Below are 15,231 nucleotides of genomic sequence, written 5' to 3' on the forward strand. Positions count from 1 at the left end.
GTGGCAACCTAAACACCCATCTGGGTGGATTGAGGCACCTGGGTATTCCAGGACTTGCCTGTTTTTCTTTTGGACCGCCACCCAGACTCAAAGGGATCATGAGATTATTCATACTAGAAACTTCCGTGTGCAGCCACTAGCCATTATGGGCTCTGGCATAGTTGATTAAGTCATGCGAAATCTTACAGGGTAGACTAGCAGATGTAGGGGAAAGTAGGTGTACCGGTCTATCCATCATAAGGTGCTAGCATTTCTGAAAGACTGTGTCTCGGTCATCCGTTTCTCAAACACCATGTAGTGCGAGAAATCCAACGGAGGCGATCGAGTCTTGTGGGGAAAAGTGCGCAAACCTCTGCAGAGTGTAATAAACTAATCATGGTTAGCCGTGTCCCCGGTTATGGACATCTTGAGTATCTAGTACCTTGATTATCATGTGAATCTCAACATGCTACTCTAAAGTTAATTTTGTTGGGTTTGTTAAATGATGATGCTTAATTGGGATTGAAAATGCTGTCAACCATTCTCAATGTTTAACAACCACCATGATAGTAATTAAATTTATTCCTTTGAAGTAGGGAAAATTTGGCTTTACGAAAAAACTGTAAACATAGAGCTTTCCACCAGCCAAATATGCATATAGTATAGTTGTTTCATTTCATTACTCCCTATGTGTTACCTTGCCAGCATATTCCATGTGCTGACCCTTTCCTGGGCTGCAACGTTAATGTTGCAGACTTTTCACACGACGAATAAGGAGTTTTTAGGTCGTGGTTCTATACTCAGTGATGCCGTTGGACTTGATGGACTCACTTATCTTCCAAGCCTTCCGCTATTATCGTAATTAGATGGCCTTAAGCCATATTTATTGTAATAAGTTCTCTTTTGAGACACTCGATGTAATAAGTGTGTGATTGCTACTCTGCTATAAATCCTTCGAGTACTGTGTGGTGTCAGCATTACTGATCCAGGGATGACACCGGAGCACAGAGATCAGACTGTTTGAGGTCTGGTCGCTACATTCTGTGTGCCACCCATATTGCTATTGGTCTACTTGTTACACTTGCGAATTTTTGAATCTCTTTCAACATTATTGACTCTTGCTAACAATTTGCATCAAACTTTTGTGCCACTATCCTCACCGAGCTCCACCATAAGCCTTACTTGTGTAGGTGCGAGAAACCGACAAGAATTGGTACCAATTGTGCTATTTCCTTGTCCACATTGGAGTGATCATTGATCCACTTTCAACTTCAGTCAAGGTACATTTGGTATTCGTTCTTCTCTTTCTACCACTCACACTTTTCTCTTGGAGTGATGGATACGCAAGGCATTTCATCTCCGGTCTTCGACAACAACGACGGCGTGAACAACTACATCACCAATGTGTCAATCTTCGATCTACAACGACAAATGCAAGGCACACAATCAAGATTGCGAGAGCGCATCGAGAACCTCTCCATTGACATTCGCCACTCCGAAGCGAGGAAAAGGGACTACATCGACAACAAGCTTTCCGCACAAAAGGAGGAGCAAGATGCAAGGATGGAGGAGATTCGGGCATTGATCAAGTCTACTTCCCCTTCGTCATCTTCAAGGCAGCGGCAAGCACATCGATCCTCTTCGGAGCGCCCAAGCGACACAAGCGCAAGTCGCCCACATCCACATCTCCATGGCGACCACCATCACGTTCGTGATCCACATCGTCATGAAGGGCAAGTCACCTCCAAGCATCATGTGCATGATGATGACGAACGACATCTACTACGAGCTCAAGCACGACAACGCCAACATCAACATGAAGATGCTCGAGATGCGCCTACCTACAAGTCCCAACAAGCCCTACTTCACGCCAAGTCCAAACTTCATGACCACAAGAGAAGACCGCGAGACAAGCACAACCAAGAGCACGCTACGGCTACAACAACCACTTCGGCATCTTCGCCAAGTGCTATCAAGGCATCTTCGCCTTTGGACGTACGGCATCGTCGCCTACTTCCCACGAGTACGCCCACATTGACTTCATCAAGTCCAAGGCGAACACCTACAAGTGAGGGCGACACTTCCATCTTCGGAAGCCCCTCAAGGAAGATGGCTGAGCATGGTAATTTCCTTTCGGTCATGGAGATGAGCTACAAGGTGCCACATCATTTGGGCCTCCAACAACAAGACGGTGACAAGAAGGTCGAGCAAGGGCCATCCCCTTCGACCACGGCGACGAGCGCGAACCTCTTCAACAACATGAATATAGCATATTGGACTCATACTCCGAGTCAAGCTACAAGACCGCTCATGAGACCTTCTCTTTGGTCTTCGAGGAGAGTGATGATGTGCCATCTTCGGCCTTCATCCACGGCTACGACCACGACATGATTGAGCATGGAGACATTTGCACCAACATCTCTCCGACAACGACATGTGACGAGATGCCCCAATTGCCATGTGAGGAGAGCCACCACCACATGAGTGACATGAGTGACTCCAGCACATGTGACATTGAGAGAATTTCCTATGAGAGGATGAGTGTGACCACCACTAGCCCCACACTTGAGAGCATGCCACACATCCTATGTGAGGTTGAGAGCCATTTGAGTGACTCCACCAACCATATCAGTGGGAGCATCCTTGAGGGAGTGAGTGAGCCACAACACTTAGTGAGTGAGGTAGTTGACACGGCATGTGAGGCCATTATGATTTCTAACGACTTACCCTCTACTCCGAGTGTGTTTTCTTCTCTGGTGATAGGTCTCCTACTTGACGACATCCCTACCCTCGACGAGTCCATACCTCCAATGGAGACAATGATGGCCATGGTGGACGATGATGCACCCCCCACATGGTTCCATCAAGATGAAGATGACAACGAGACGATTTTCAACACCTCACCTACAACACATGAGCGACGCTCCAAAGGTAACATAGGTGATGGTACTTCTCTTATCCCACTAGTGGACTATCTTACCAATGATTGCTAGCATGATGTTGATCCACCTATTGCCATGCTTCATGCTAGTGCGACTTCTTCATGTCATGACTTGCCAATTTATGATGACTATGATGATGATCATGTTAATTTTCCTAGTTGTGATGCTATGCTCCATAGGATATCATGTGAAACTTATATTGGTCACATCATGTTTGACAATCCATTAACCTTGTCATATGCTATGAGTGAGATATCCCATATTGCCTCATTTCAATCTCAACATAGTGACTATGCATGCCCCGTTACCATAAATCCCATTTGCACTTATGGTATAGATGACGAGATGATGGTCATTGGCTTTTGTTTTTCATGTGATGATACTGCCATGCTTCCTTTACATGATTTGCGCAATTCATCTACTATACGATGCCATGATCACAATGTTCCAAATATGCTTTTTTTGGATGTTGTCAATATTCTCCATGTGATGTTTCTACTAATGCTCATGAGGAGACCCCCATAGTTTCCTCATACGTATTCGGAGATTTTGATGCATTCCATCCTTTGCATGATTCCCATAATTGCTTGCACCATATGCATTCCATGAGCAACAATGCTCTACATATTTCTTGTGATGCATTACACAATTTGAGTCTCCATTATGCTATACATAACAACAAACCTCTCATGATGGATGACATGTTTCTATATCACGCATCTCATTTATTTGAGCATTGGCTATTTTGTGCTAACCAACACAAGCACGTGCGCATCATGATGGATGATGTGTACATCTACCACGCACACACAATTTTCCCTTTGTCTTTGTTTTTGTGTAGGTACTCACGTATACTTGTCAACCTCTCAATACCAAGAGCTGACGAAACGAGCTCTTGAGAGCATAGATGACTTGGGATCCCGTGAACTATCCTTCCCACCGCTCTCTTCGCACAACGACTACGCGCATCTTTCTCATTTGGCTCTCACACGGCTATGGACTATATACCGCTTCTCGCTTCTTGCTCATTTTACCGTGTTCACTTTGCATGCTATGCTTGCTTCTATGCCTTTGCCATGCAATTGTGACCCTTCCTTGCATCTACCCACGATTCACAATTACGTTACTCCTATGTGTATTTGCATGCTTGGTGGAGATCCTTGTTGCTATTACCATGTTTATCATGTGCCTCATGCTATTGATGCTATTTTGCTCATATCTTGCTTTCATGCTTGTGTTATGTCATGTGAATTATTCATGCACACTATTTGCACCCATGACATGCTTGCCATGATTTCTTCTAGTATGTTGCATCTTTGCACTACTAGCTTGCTTGAATTGATCACCATGATTGCTTGCTTTGTCGCATCACCCATGTTCAACTCTTACTCGCTTTCTTGGGTTGATGACATATATGCTCGTGCCTCTCACTTGATACATCTTGTTCATTGTTGTTTGCCTCCAATTATGCTTATTGATCTTGGAGACTTGGACACATTACTTGTGATGCATGCTTGTTTGATTGAGCCTATTCTATTTGGTTGTTCTCACGTCATATGCCTCCATGCTATGAAATACTCCCTTGTCCTTTCTTATGATGAGCATGATGCATGCACTTGTTGGGTATTTTACCGCACGAATGATAGGTTTTCCGCTAACCTCATTTGTTTTTCCGAGTGTTTGTCATGTTCTTTCATGTTGAAGGATTCACAAGGCGATACCGTCATGACACAATTTGGTCATGTGAAAGCATACACGATGTGCAACACCAACATTTGCGACAATCTCCTAAAGGTGAACTCCTTCCCTTTGAGCCATCCTCAAATATGCATATTGGATTGGTCATTTTTTCATTGTTGTCTCCTTCTTCTTGTCTACATGTTGCACCTATTGGATGGAGGACCGACATTGAAGATTGGCTCTATGGACCTTCGCATTGTGGAGCGCTCGGACTTATTGGATGCACCTTCGAACCTCCACTCATGCCACGACATCGAGCATTGGTACATCAACACCTCCATATTCGTTGATTGTGCTCACACTTGTCATGCTCATTGGGCATGTTACACCCATGACAAATTTGCATCTCATGCATGCATTGACTCCCATTACGATTGCCTTGTTGCATCTTGCATTCCCATGTCATCCATGATATACGAGCTTGTGCATTTCCTTCGCAAATTTGTTGTGATCTTTCTTGATGGCATATTCATACATCATGATCATATTGCCCATCATCAATTGCATGATCACATCACATTGAGCATCCATTACCACATTCATGCTTTTGATAAACCGTCTGACTATGACATCCTTTTGCACCATGGTTGCATTCATCATATTCTTGCTTTTGCTACCATGAATGTTGTGCATACATTTCCATATCTTTTGGATAAGCTTCATGCACCTTGTCATGATCAATCTTGTTGCACAGACTCCTTCTTACATGATGGACACTTTGTGTGCTCAAACCATTGTATTTCTGAGTGTCGTTTGTGTTTGCTCTTTTTGCATGTATACCACTTCGGCGACACCATGGAGTACTTGGATTTCGCAATGTCTTCCACTCCGTCCAACTACATGTCCGTCCATGACTACCGTTTCCATGGTGATGAGGATCACGATCCGAGGTCGGATCTTTCCCAAGGGAGGGGAGATGATGCGGAGCATCCCATGTTCATCCCCATGTACACTCCGACTACTCTCCAAACCCCAAGTGGACATCTGACGAGACCTCGAACATACGCCATTGGACACAAGGTGAACTCGCTCCTCTCCGAACCATCACTTTATACATGTGAGATGTGGCTACTACCTCCAACGTGTGTTCTATGCATGATCAGGTACTTGGAGGAAAGCCACGAAGTCACCACATTCAACGGAACAGCTAGCGAGGACGCCAAGTACAAGGACCAAGAGAAGAAGCTGCACGAAGCTACAGCCACCGGACGACCGGCCCAGCCCGGACGTCCGGCCCTTGAGGACCCGAGCCGAATCTACGGACGACCGGAGCCACCGGACGTCCGACGACTCCCAGCGCCCGGATGACCGCCAGACACCGGACGTCCGACACTCTCCAGCGCCCGGACGACCGACGCCGACCGGACATCCGACACCACCTGTCCAGAGCCAAAACGCCGGACGTCCGACATGCACCGGACGACCGGACCCTCGCGAGCCACCGGACGTCCAGTACCTGTCGGATGTCCGACGCCTGTACGCCCGCCCGTGTGTTGGGACGAAGCCACTTACCCTTTCATTCGCCTAGACTATATATACTCCTCCACCTCCTCCTAGTTAGGGTTAGCGTTGTGATAGCTCATTTGAGAGATACAGCTACGCTCATCCATTACGGATCTACTCCACGAGAGAGACCGCGGCCCCTCTACGGATAAGATCCCCTTGGATTCAAGACCCCCTCTTGGGTTGCCCCATCAAGACCTCCTCACGGAGAAGAACCGGCTACGGTGTATCGTCCGTTGTTGACCTTGGATCATCGTGTATCTCTTTGTGTTTCGAGGATCTAGCACATGTGTAATCGAATCTTGTTGGTTTGAGTGATTCTCTCGTGTTTTCCCTCGTGAATCCCCCTCGTGTTCTTCGTGTTTCTCTTTGGGATCCGCTCCTTTCGTGAAAGATCAGCCACCTAGGGTTTCACCCTACATCACCTTACTTGTGTAGGTGTGAGAAACCAACAAGAATTGGTACCAATTGTGCTATTTCCTTGTCCACATTGGAGTGATCATTGATCCACTTTCAACTTCGGTCAAGGTACATTTGGTATTCGTTCTTCTCTTTCTCCACTCATATTGGCTCGAATCTTGTGATGGATAGGCAAGGCATTTCATCTCTGGTCTTCCACAAAGACGACGGCGTGCACAACTACATCAACAACAAGCTTTCCGCACAAAAGGAGGAGCAAGATGCAAGGATGGAGGAGATTCGGACCTTGTTGATCAACCGTTCTTCCCCTTCATCATCCTCAAGGCGGCGACGTTCAAGTCACAAGTCTTCGGAGCGCAAAAATGATGCAAGCGCAAGTCGTCCTAGTCCACATCTCCATGGCGACCACCATCACGTTTGTGATCCACCTCGTCATGAAGGGCAAGTCACCTCCAAGCAACATGTGCACGACGACGATGAACGACTTCTACATCGAGCTCAAGCACGACAACGACAAAATCATCATGAAGATGCTCGAGATGCGCCTACCTACAAGTCGCAACAAGCCCTACTTCACGCCAAGTCCAAACCTCATGACCACAAGAGAAGACCGCGAGACAAGCACCACCAAGACAGAGCTACGGCTACACCAACCACTTTGGCATCTTCACCAAGCGACTTCAAGGCATCTTCGCCTTCGGATATATGGCATCTTCGCCAACAAGCACCTCAAGACTACGCTCAAGAGAAGCTCCCCAAGCTCAAGTCCGCGACTTCCATGACCTACTACGACCTCGACATGGACCACATGATTCCTTTCTATGGGACTCAAGAACCCGAGGAGTATCTCGAGTGGGAGCATTTGCTGGACGACTACCTCAAGCTACATCAAGTCCCTCCCGAAGATCAAGTGAAGTGCGCCATATGGAACTTCCATGACTACGCGTCCACATGGTGGCTTCACACACCTTCGGAGAGCTACGACATGAGTTGGACCAAGATGAAGAGAGCTTTGCGGCGAGAGTTTGTGCCTCCAACCTACACGGAACAACTTCAATGCCAATTGGAGAACACCATCCAAGGATCCAAGTCCATCTACGAGTACTTCAAGGAGATGAAGATTGCCTTGCGACGAGCCGGCGTGGACGACCCATTTGGATGAAGTTCCACTTCATGATGGGATTGCACAACGACATCTCCAAGATGATCTTCCTCGAGAACTACAAGTCCCTCGACGACAACTACATTGGCGCTCTCAAGGCGGAACAAGAACTCATGAAGGCCAAACTTTCTCCACCCCAAGCTCACTTCGCGATGACCAAGCTCCATGAGAACGAGCATGAGGCTAGTACCACCATGATGTCCAAGCCCGACGAGCTCCAAGACAATGCTCCCAAGTTCGACTTCACCGCCATCCCTCTTTGTGGCATTGATGATGCCAAGTCCTCCATGACTCTTTTTCAAGACGGTGCGACGACGAGTACGACTACGGAGACCCTCAAGGACCAAGCTTTGGAGGCGAGCGACAAGGTGGCGAGCAAGGATGATGCTTCCATCTTAGGAGGCGAGAGTGATGATGTGCCATCTTCGGCTTTCATCCACGACGGCGATGAGATGGTTGAGCATGGGATTTTCCCTTCGACCACGGCGACGTATGATGACGAGTGACTTTTGCCACCATATTGAGAGTGAGTGTGACTTCACCACTAGCCCCATATATGATGTGTTACCCTAATTCCCATGTGAGGAGAGCCACAACCCCCACCACTTGAGTGAGATGAGTGACTTGACCATACGTGAGATTGAGTGCACCTATTGTGAAGGAGTGAGTGAACCACCACATAGAGAGAGTGAGATAGTTGATAGGTCATGCGAGGCCACTTTCAACACTAACGACTTGACCTCTACCTCTATTGTGTCTTCTCATTTGGTGCTAGGTCCCTTATATGATGACGCGCCGATTCTCGACGACGTCGTCCTACCTTTGGACAAGACGATGGCCATGGTGGAATATGATGCACCCCCCACATGGTTCCATCAAGATGAAGATGACCACCATTTGGTCTTTCCCACCTCACCTACACCACTTGAGTGGAATGAACAAGGTAACATAGGTGAAGCTGATGCTCTAGTCCCACTAGTGGACATTCATGACATTGATTGCTCGCATGATGTTGATCCCCCTATTAACATGCTTCATGCAAGTATGATTTCCCCATGTGATGATTTACCCATTTATGATGAGTATGATGATTGCCATGTGGAGTCTATTAGTTGTGATGCCATGTTGCATAGGTTATCTTATGACAATTCCTTAGGTCACATCATGTTTGCCAATCCGCTTGACTTGTCATATGCTATGCATGAGATCAATCATATGTCATATTTGCAATCTCTTCATAGTGACTATGCATATGCCATTCAAATTAACCCAACTTTCACTTATGGCATAGATGACAAGCCCATGGTTATTGGTTTTTGTTTCTCTTGTGATGATATTGATATGCTCCCTTTGCATCATTTATCTCATATGCCATGCCATGACCACCTAGCTTCGGATATGCATTGTTTTGGATGTTGTCCATTTTCTTCATATGATGTTTCCAACATTGCTCATGAGGAGACCGCCATAGTTTCCTCATACATGTTTGGAGATTTTGATCACTCCAATCCATTGCATGATCCCAATACTTATGTGCACAATATGCTTCCCATGAATAAACATGCTATTGATGATGAGGACATCAATACCATTGTTACACCCACAGCCCCTGCTGCTATACACACTGGACCGATTACTAGAGCTCGCGCACGCCAACTGAATTATCAGGTACTTTCGTTTCTTGGTAACGATTCTAATGTTCATGAGAATATGATGCTGCCTAAATTGGATACATTTGTTTTGCTTACAAATGAAGGGCCTAGCTTGGACAAGAAAGATAAACCTTGGAGCAAGTTCAAGCATGGAGATGATGGCATGCGCAAGGGGAACAAGAACGGAGTTACAAGTGATGATTACAGGACTCTGAAGCCACCATAATGAGTGCATGAAGCATGGGACAAAATATAAAAGATGCCACTTCATAAATTTCGTCCAGAGGCTATTTTAGGTGCTGCGTCACCTTATTATTGGGCCAGGCCCATGTATTTTCGAAGTACTTAAGTATAGGCTGTTTTTAGAGTCCGTATATGTGGGGAAACAAGAGTTAGGGTTGGTTTCGGACCCCTCCACCAAGGGCCACGAAATTCCCCCTCTCTCCTCCATATATACAGCCCTTAGGGCATCGTTTAGGCTTTGGGTTTTGTTTAGATTAAAAGTTCGCCATAGCTGCAACTTCGCGTACTTCGTTTGTGTCCAACGACCAGACCAAGACGTCAGAGAACCCCACTTTGATCAATAAAGCTTTCATCTTATATTCGCAACATCCAGATTGCAATCTCAGTTTCTTGCTTGTTCTTCGTTTGCTCGTAGGAAACAGACCCTTGTGGTCAGGTTGATCGTGCTCCGGCGTGGTCAATAACCCTCGGAAGTTGGTTTAGCGATTGCTAAGGCGCGACGTCTCGCACATTCGTAGTCGGATCATCAAGGTCGACTCCCATAGAAAACGATAGCCACCATCTCATCGAAACATCGGGACACCTTTGCCTCTATCAAGTGGTATCAGATTTTCAGGTTGCTCGGTGAGATTTTACAGATTTTTGTAGATTAGTTCGAGTCCGTTCTTCATACCTACAGTCCACGAAAAAGTCAAAAAAAATTAGGGTTAGTTCATCCTATCCGAACCAATCTGAGCCTTCGCATAATCTTTTCTGTATTTGCTTTGTTGAATTCGCGGTTGCATCATCATGTCAAGTTGCTGGTCTTAGCGTCTAGTCCTTTAGAGTTTCGAGTTCTGTTCACAGGTTGTCACGCCGCCACCCCACCATTGTCATCATCATTACCATATACCACCACCCCACCAATCCGAGTCCAGATATACCATCGCCATATACCACCACCAATCCATGTCCAGATATACAACCACAGTCCGAGTTCCACCAGATTCATCTTCGCCACCAGTCCTAGTCCGTGTCCAGTATTTGTTGCTTTGTTTTCGAGTTCTAGAAGACGCCATACTCCGAGTCGTGAGAGAGTAGGACTCCTGAGATTCCATGCTACCCGCAGAAGAAAAATAGTTCCAAACTCAAAAAAAAACTAAGTCTGGAAAATTCTAGCTAGGCAGTTTTTAGAACATTTGTAGACTTTTTCGAAAAAAAATTGTTGCGGAGCAAAAAAAAGAGGAAAAAAGTTAAAAAAAAAAGTAAAAAAAAAAGAAAAAAAATCCAGAGTGTGCTCCTCCATTGTTTATGTGCAGCGTCGTGATTTTGTTAGTGTTCTAGGCTCGCATCTCTAGCACGATCTAGCCTAGGACCAGCACAGTACCGTTGTTGAGCGTTTATTCAACTTTGCATCTCTGAATTGATTATTGCTGACCCTTTTTGCTACCATACTATAAGCCTTCCTAGCTCCACATACATCTACGTCATGCGTTGGACTCTCCCTGGTAATCGCTCTATACAAGCTTTGAGAGTTTTGACTACGACGGTTGCCGATCACCGCCTGCTGCTGGGTAAGAACTGGTAAGAATTTGCGATTCGCTTGACGGATTTGTGACACCACCACCACCTCTTGTTAGTATTCTGTAGGATCATATTCTTGTGTGTTTCTATTGTTGCTAACCATGGCAGGATCACAAGCCGACGAGACTGACTGGGAGAACATGACGAATAAGGAGTTGCATGATAAATTTCAGCAAATGATGAGTGGACAGGTGCAAGATGTGCTAAACAGATTTGAAGAGGCCATGGAGAAGATAGATGGCATGGAGAAGACGTTCGCAACAAAGATCGATAACAGGTTTAATGAATTGCTCGCGTGTCTTCCACCACCACCACCACCGGCTGCACCTAACGCACCTCTACAACAACAACAACGACTACCTACACATCGTGAAACAGCCCTCCGCCGAGCGAGCCGTCTCCCTCTTGCACCTGGCCAAACTGTTGGTTCTACTATTGATACTTCTGTGGCTCCTGCTGCTGATGCGGAGGAGGATGATTTTGCCGGCGATTATGAGGATGAGGTTGATCAAAATCAGAACTACGTGTCACCACCAGCACAGCAACCACCAGGTCGTCCACATGCAAATAATGGCAATGGTAGGGCTCACCCTCAGGTACGAGATCATGACCATCTCCACCATTTGAGGGTAGATATGTTCCTGATATATATCTTACTTGGGAGTTAGAAACTGAACAACGATTTACATGTTTACAATATCCCGAGGAGAGACGTGTTCCTGCTGCTGTTTTTGCATTCACTAGTTTTGCATGTGTTTGGTGGTCTGAGCATTGTAGATTATATCCTATTCCTGCTACTTGGGCTGCTTTGAAAACTGCTATGCGTACTCGTTGCGTTCCACCATATTATCAACGTGAATTACTTCAAAAATTGCAGCATTTAAGACAAGGAAAAAATTCTGTAGAAGAATATTATCAGGAATTACAAACTGGCATGATTAGATGTGGTATTGTTGAGGAGAATGAAGCTATGCTTGCACGTTTTATGGGTGGATTAAATAGAGAGATTCAGACCATCCTAGAGTATAAGGAGTATAATAATATCACTCGTTTATTCCATTTTGCTTGTAAAGCTGAACGTGAAGTGCAGGATCACCAGGCATTGGCGCGAACTAACTTTTCTGCAGGTCGATCTTCATCATGGACACCACGTGCATCCTCTACTTCCACTCCACCAGCACCTCCATCAGGTGCCACCTCTAGCCGTGATACAAGAAAGCAGGCACAACCACCACTATCTGCCAAGAGCACACCTGCTGGACCTGCGCAGAGCTCTTCTTGTTCCATGGCATCAACAGGGCACACAAGCGATATTATTTATCGTCGTTGTAAGGGAAGAGGACATTTTGCGAGAGAATGCCAATCTCAGCGTGTGATGATTGCTACTGAGGATGGTGGGTATGAGTCCGCTAGTGACTATGATGAGGAGACTTTGGCTCGTATTACACGTGAAGAACACGGTGGAGATGATTCTGATCATGAGACACAATACATGGCTGCTGAAGATGCTTACAGGTATGAATGTTTAGTTGCTCAACGTGTTTTGAGTGTGCAGGTTACACAAGCTGAGCAAAATCATAGGCATAATTTGTTCCATACAAAGGGAGTTGTGAAGGAACGTTCTGTTCGCGTCATCATAGATGGAGGGAGCTGCAATAACTTGGCTAGCATGGAGATGGTGGAGAAGCTATCTCTCACCACAAGACCACATCCACATCCTTACTACATCCAATGGTTTAGCAACAGCGGCAAGGTTAAGGTAACACATACTGTTCGTGTGCATTTTAGTATCTCTACATATGCTGATTATGTTGATTGTGATGTGGTACCTATGCAAGCATGTTCCTTATTACTTGGTAGACTATGGCAATTTGATAAAAATTATGTCCACCATGGTAGAAACAATGAGTATAATCTTGTTCATAAAGATACAAATATTACTTTGCTTCCTATGACTCGTGATTCCATTTTGAAAGATGATATTAATAGAGCTAATAAAGCAAAATAGGAGAAAAATAAGAGTGAAAATCAGATTGTGGCAAAAGAATTTGAGCAACAAATGCAGCCTAATAATAATAAACAATCTAGTGTTGCTTCTGAAATTAAATTGAAAAGTGCATGTTTACTTGCCACCAAATCTGATATTGATGATCTAGATTTTAGAAAATCTGTTTGCTATGCTTTTGTGTGCAAAGAGGCATTATTTTCATTCGAGGACGTGCCTTCCTCTTTGCCTCCTGCTGTCACTAACATTTTGCAGGAGTTCGCTAATGTCTTTCCACAAGACGTGCCACTGGGATTACCACCTATTCGAGGGATTGAGCATCAAATTGACTTAATTCCCGGTGCATCATTACCCAACCGTGCACCATACCGTACCAATCCAGATGAGACGAAGGAGATTATGCGTCAAGTACAAGAACTGCTCGACAAAGGTTATATACGCGAATCCCTTAGTCCTTGTGCTGTTCCTATCATTTTAGTGCCGAAAAAGGATGGTACGTCGCGTATGTGCGTTGATTGTAGAGGCATTAATAATATTACTATTCGTTATTGTCATCCTATTCCTAGGCTAGATGATATGCTTGATGAATTGAGTGGCTCTACAATATTCTCCAAAGTTGATTTGCGTAGTGCATACCATCAAATTCATATGAAATTGGGAGATGAATGGAAAACAGCATTTAAAACTAAGTTTGGATTATATGAGTGGTTAGTCATGCCTTTTGGGTTAACTAATGCACCTAGTACTTTCATGAGGTTAATGAACGAAGTTTTACGCGCTTTCATTGGACGATTTGTGGTAGTTTACTTTGATGACATATTGATTTATAGCAAATCTTTGGAGGAACATTTGGAGCATTTACGTGCTGTTTTTATTGCTCTACGTGATGCACGTTTGTTTGGTAACCTTGGAAACTGCACCTTTTGCACCGACCGAGTATCTTTTCTTGGCTATGTTGTTACTCCACAGGGAATTGAAGTTCATAAAGCCAAGATTGAAGCTATTGAGAGTTGGCCGCAGCCCAAAACGGTCACACAAGTGAGGAGTTTCCTTGGCCTCGCTGGTTTCTATAGGCGTTTTGTGAGAGATTTCAGCACCATTGCTGCACCTCTCAACGAGCTTACAAAGAAGGATGTGCCTTTTGTTTGGGGTACCACACAGGAAGAAGCCTTCACGGTATTGAAAGATAAGTTGACACATGCTCCTTTACTCCAACTTCCTAATTTCAATAAGACTTTTGAGCTTGAATGTGATGCTAGTGGAATTGGATTAGGAGGTGTGTTATTACAAGATGGAAAACCTGTTGCATACTTTTCTGAAAAATTGAGTGGGCCTAGTCTGAACTATTCTACTTATGATAAAGAATTATATGCTCTTGTTCGGACCTTAGAAACATGGCAACATTATTTATGGCCCAAGGAATTTGTTATACATTCTGATCATGAATCTTTGAAACACATTAAAAGTCAAGCAACTGAACCGTAGACATGCTAAATGGGTTGAATTCATTGAGACTCTCCCTTATGTCATTAAACACAAGAAGGGTAAAGAAAATGTTATTGCTAATGCCTTGTCTCGTCGTTATACTATGCTTTCACAACTTGACTTTAAAATATTTGGTTTGGAGACCATCAAAGATCAATATGTTCATGATGCTGAATTTAAAGATGTATTGCATAATTGTAAGGAAGGGAGAACTTGGAACAAGTTCGTTCTTAACGATGGATTTGTGTTTCGTGCTAACAAGCTATGCATTCCAGCTACCTACGTTCGTCTTTTGTTGTTGCAGGAAGCGCATGGAGGAGGATTAATGGGACACTTTGGCGTCAAGAAGACGGAGGATATACTTGCTACACATTTCTTTTGGCCAAATATGAGACGGGATGTTGAGCGTTTTGTTGCTCGCTGCACTACATGTCAAAGAGCTAAGTCACGACTCAATCCTCATGGTTTATATATGCCTTTGCCTGTACTTAGTGTTCCTTGGGAGGATATATCTATGGACTTTGTTTTAGGTTTACC

General features: G+C 44.8%; 1 protein-coding gene across 1 annotated transcript in view; it reads left to right on the forward strand.

Annotated features, from left to right (window-relative positions):
- Positions 1-15,231, forward strand: part of LOC147990594 (uncharacterized) — a 131,700-nt gene that overhangs the window by 19,880 nt on the left and 96,589 nt on the right. Inside the window, exon 2 of the mRNA XM_087538308.1 lies at positions 1,876-2,015. Within this exon, the coding sequence (XP_087394434.1) occupies positions 1,876-2,015 (140 nt within the window). The remainder of the gene's footprint in view (positions 1-1,875; positions 2,016-15,231) is intronic.

The sequence above is a fragment of the Triticum urartu genome, chromosome 1A, assembly GCF_056163025.1.
Source record: "Triticum urartu cultivar PI428250 chromosome 1A, HENAU_Tu73, whole genome shotgun sequence".
Taxonomy (NCBI): Eukaryota; Viridiplantae; Streptophyta; class Magnoliopsida; order Poales; family Poaceae; genus Triticum; species Triticum urartu.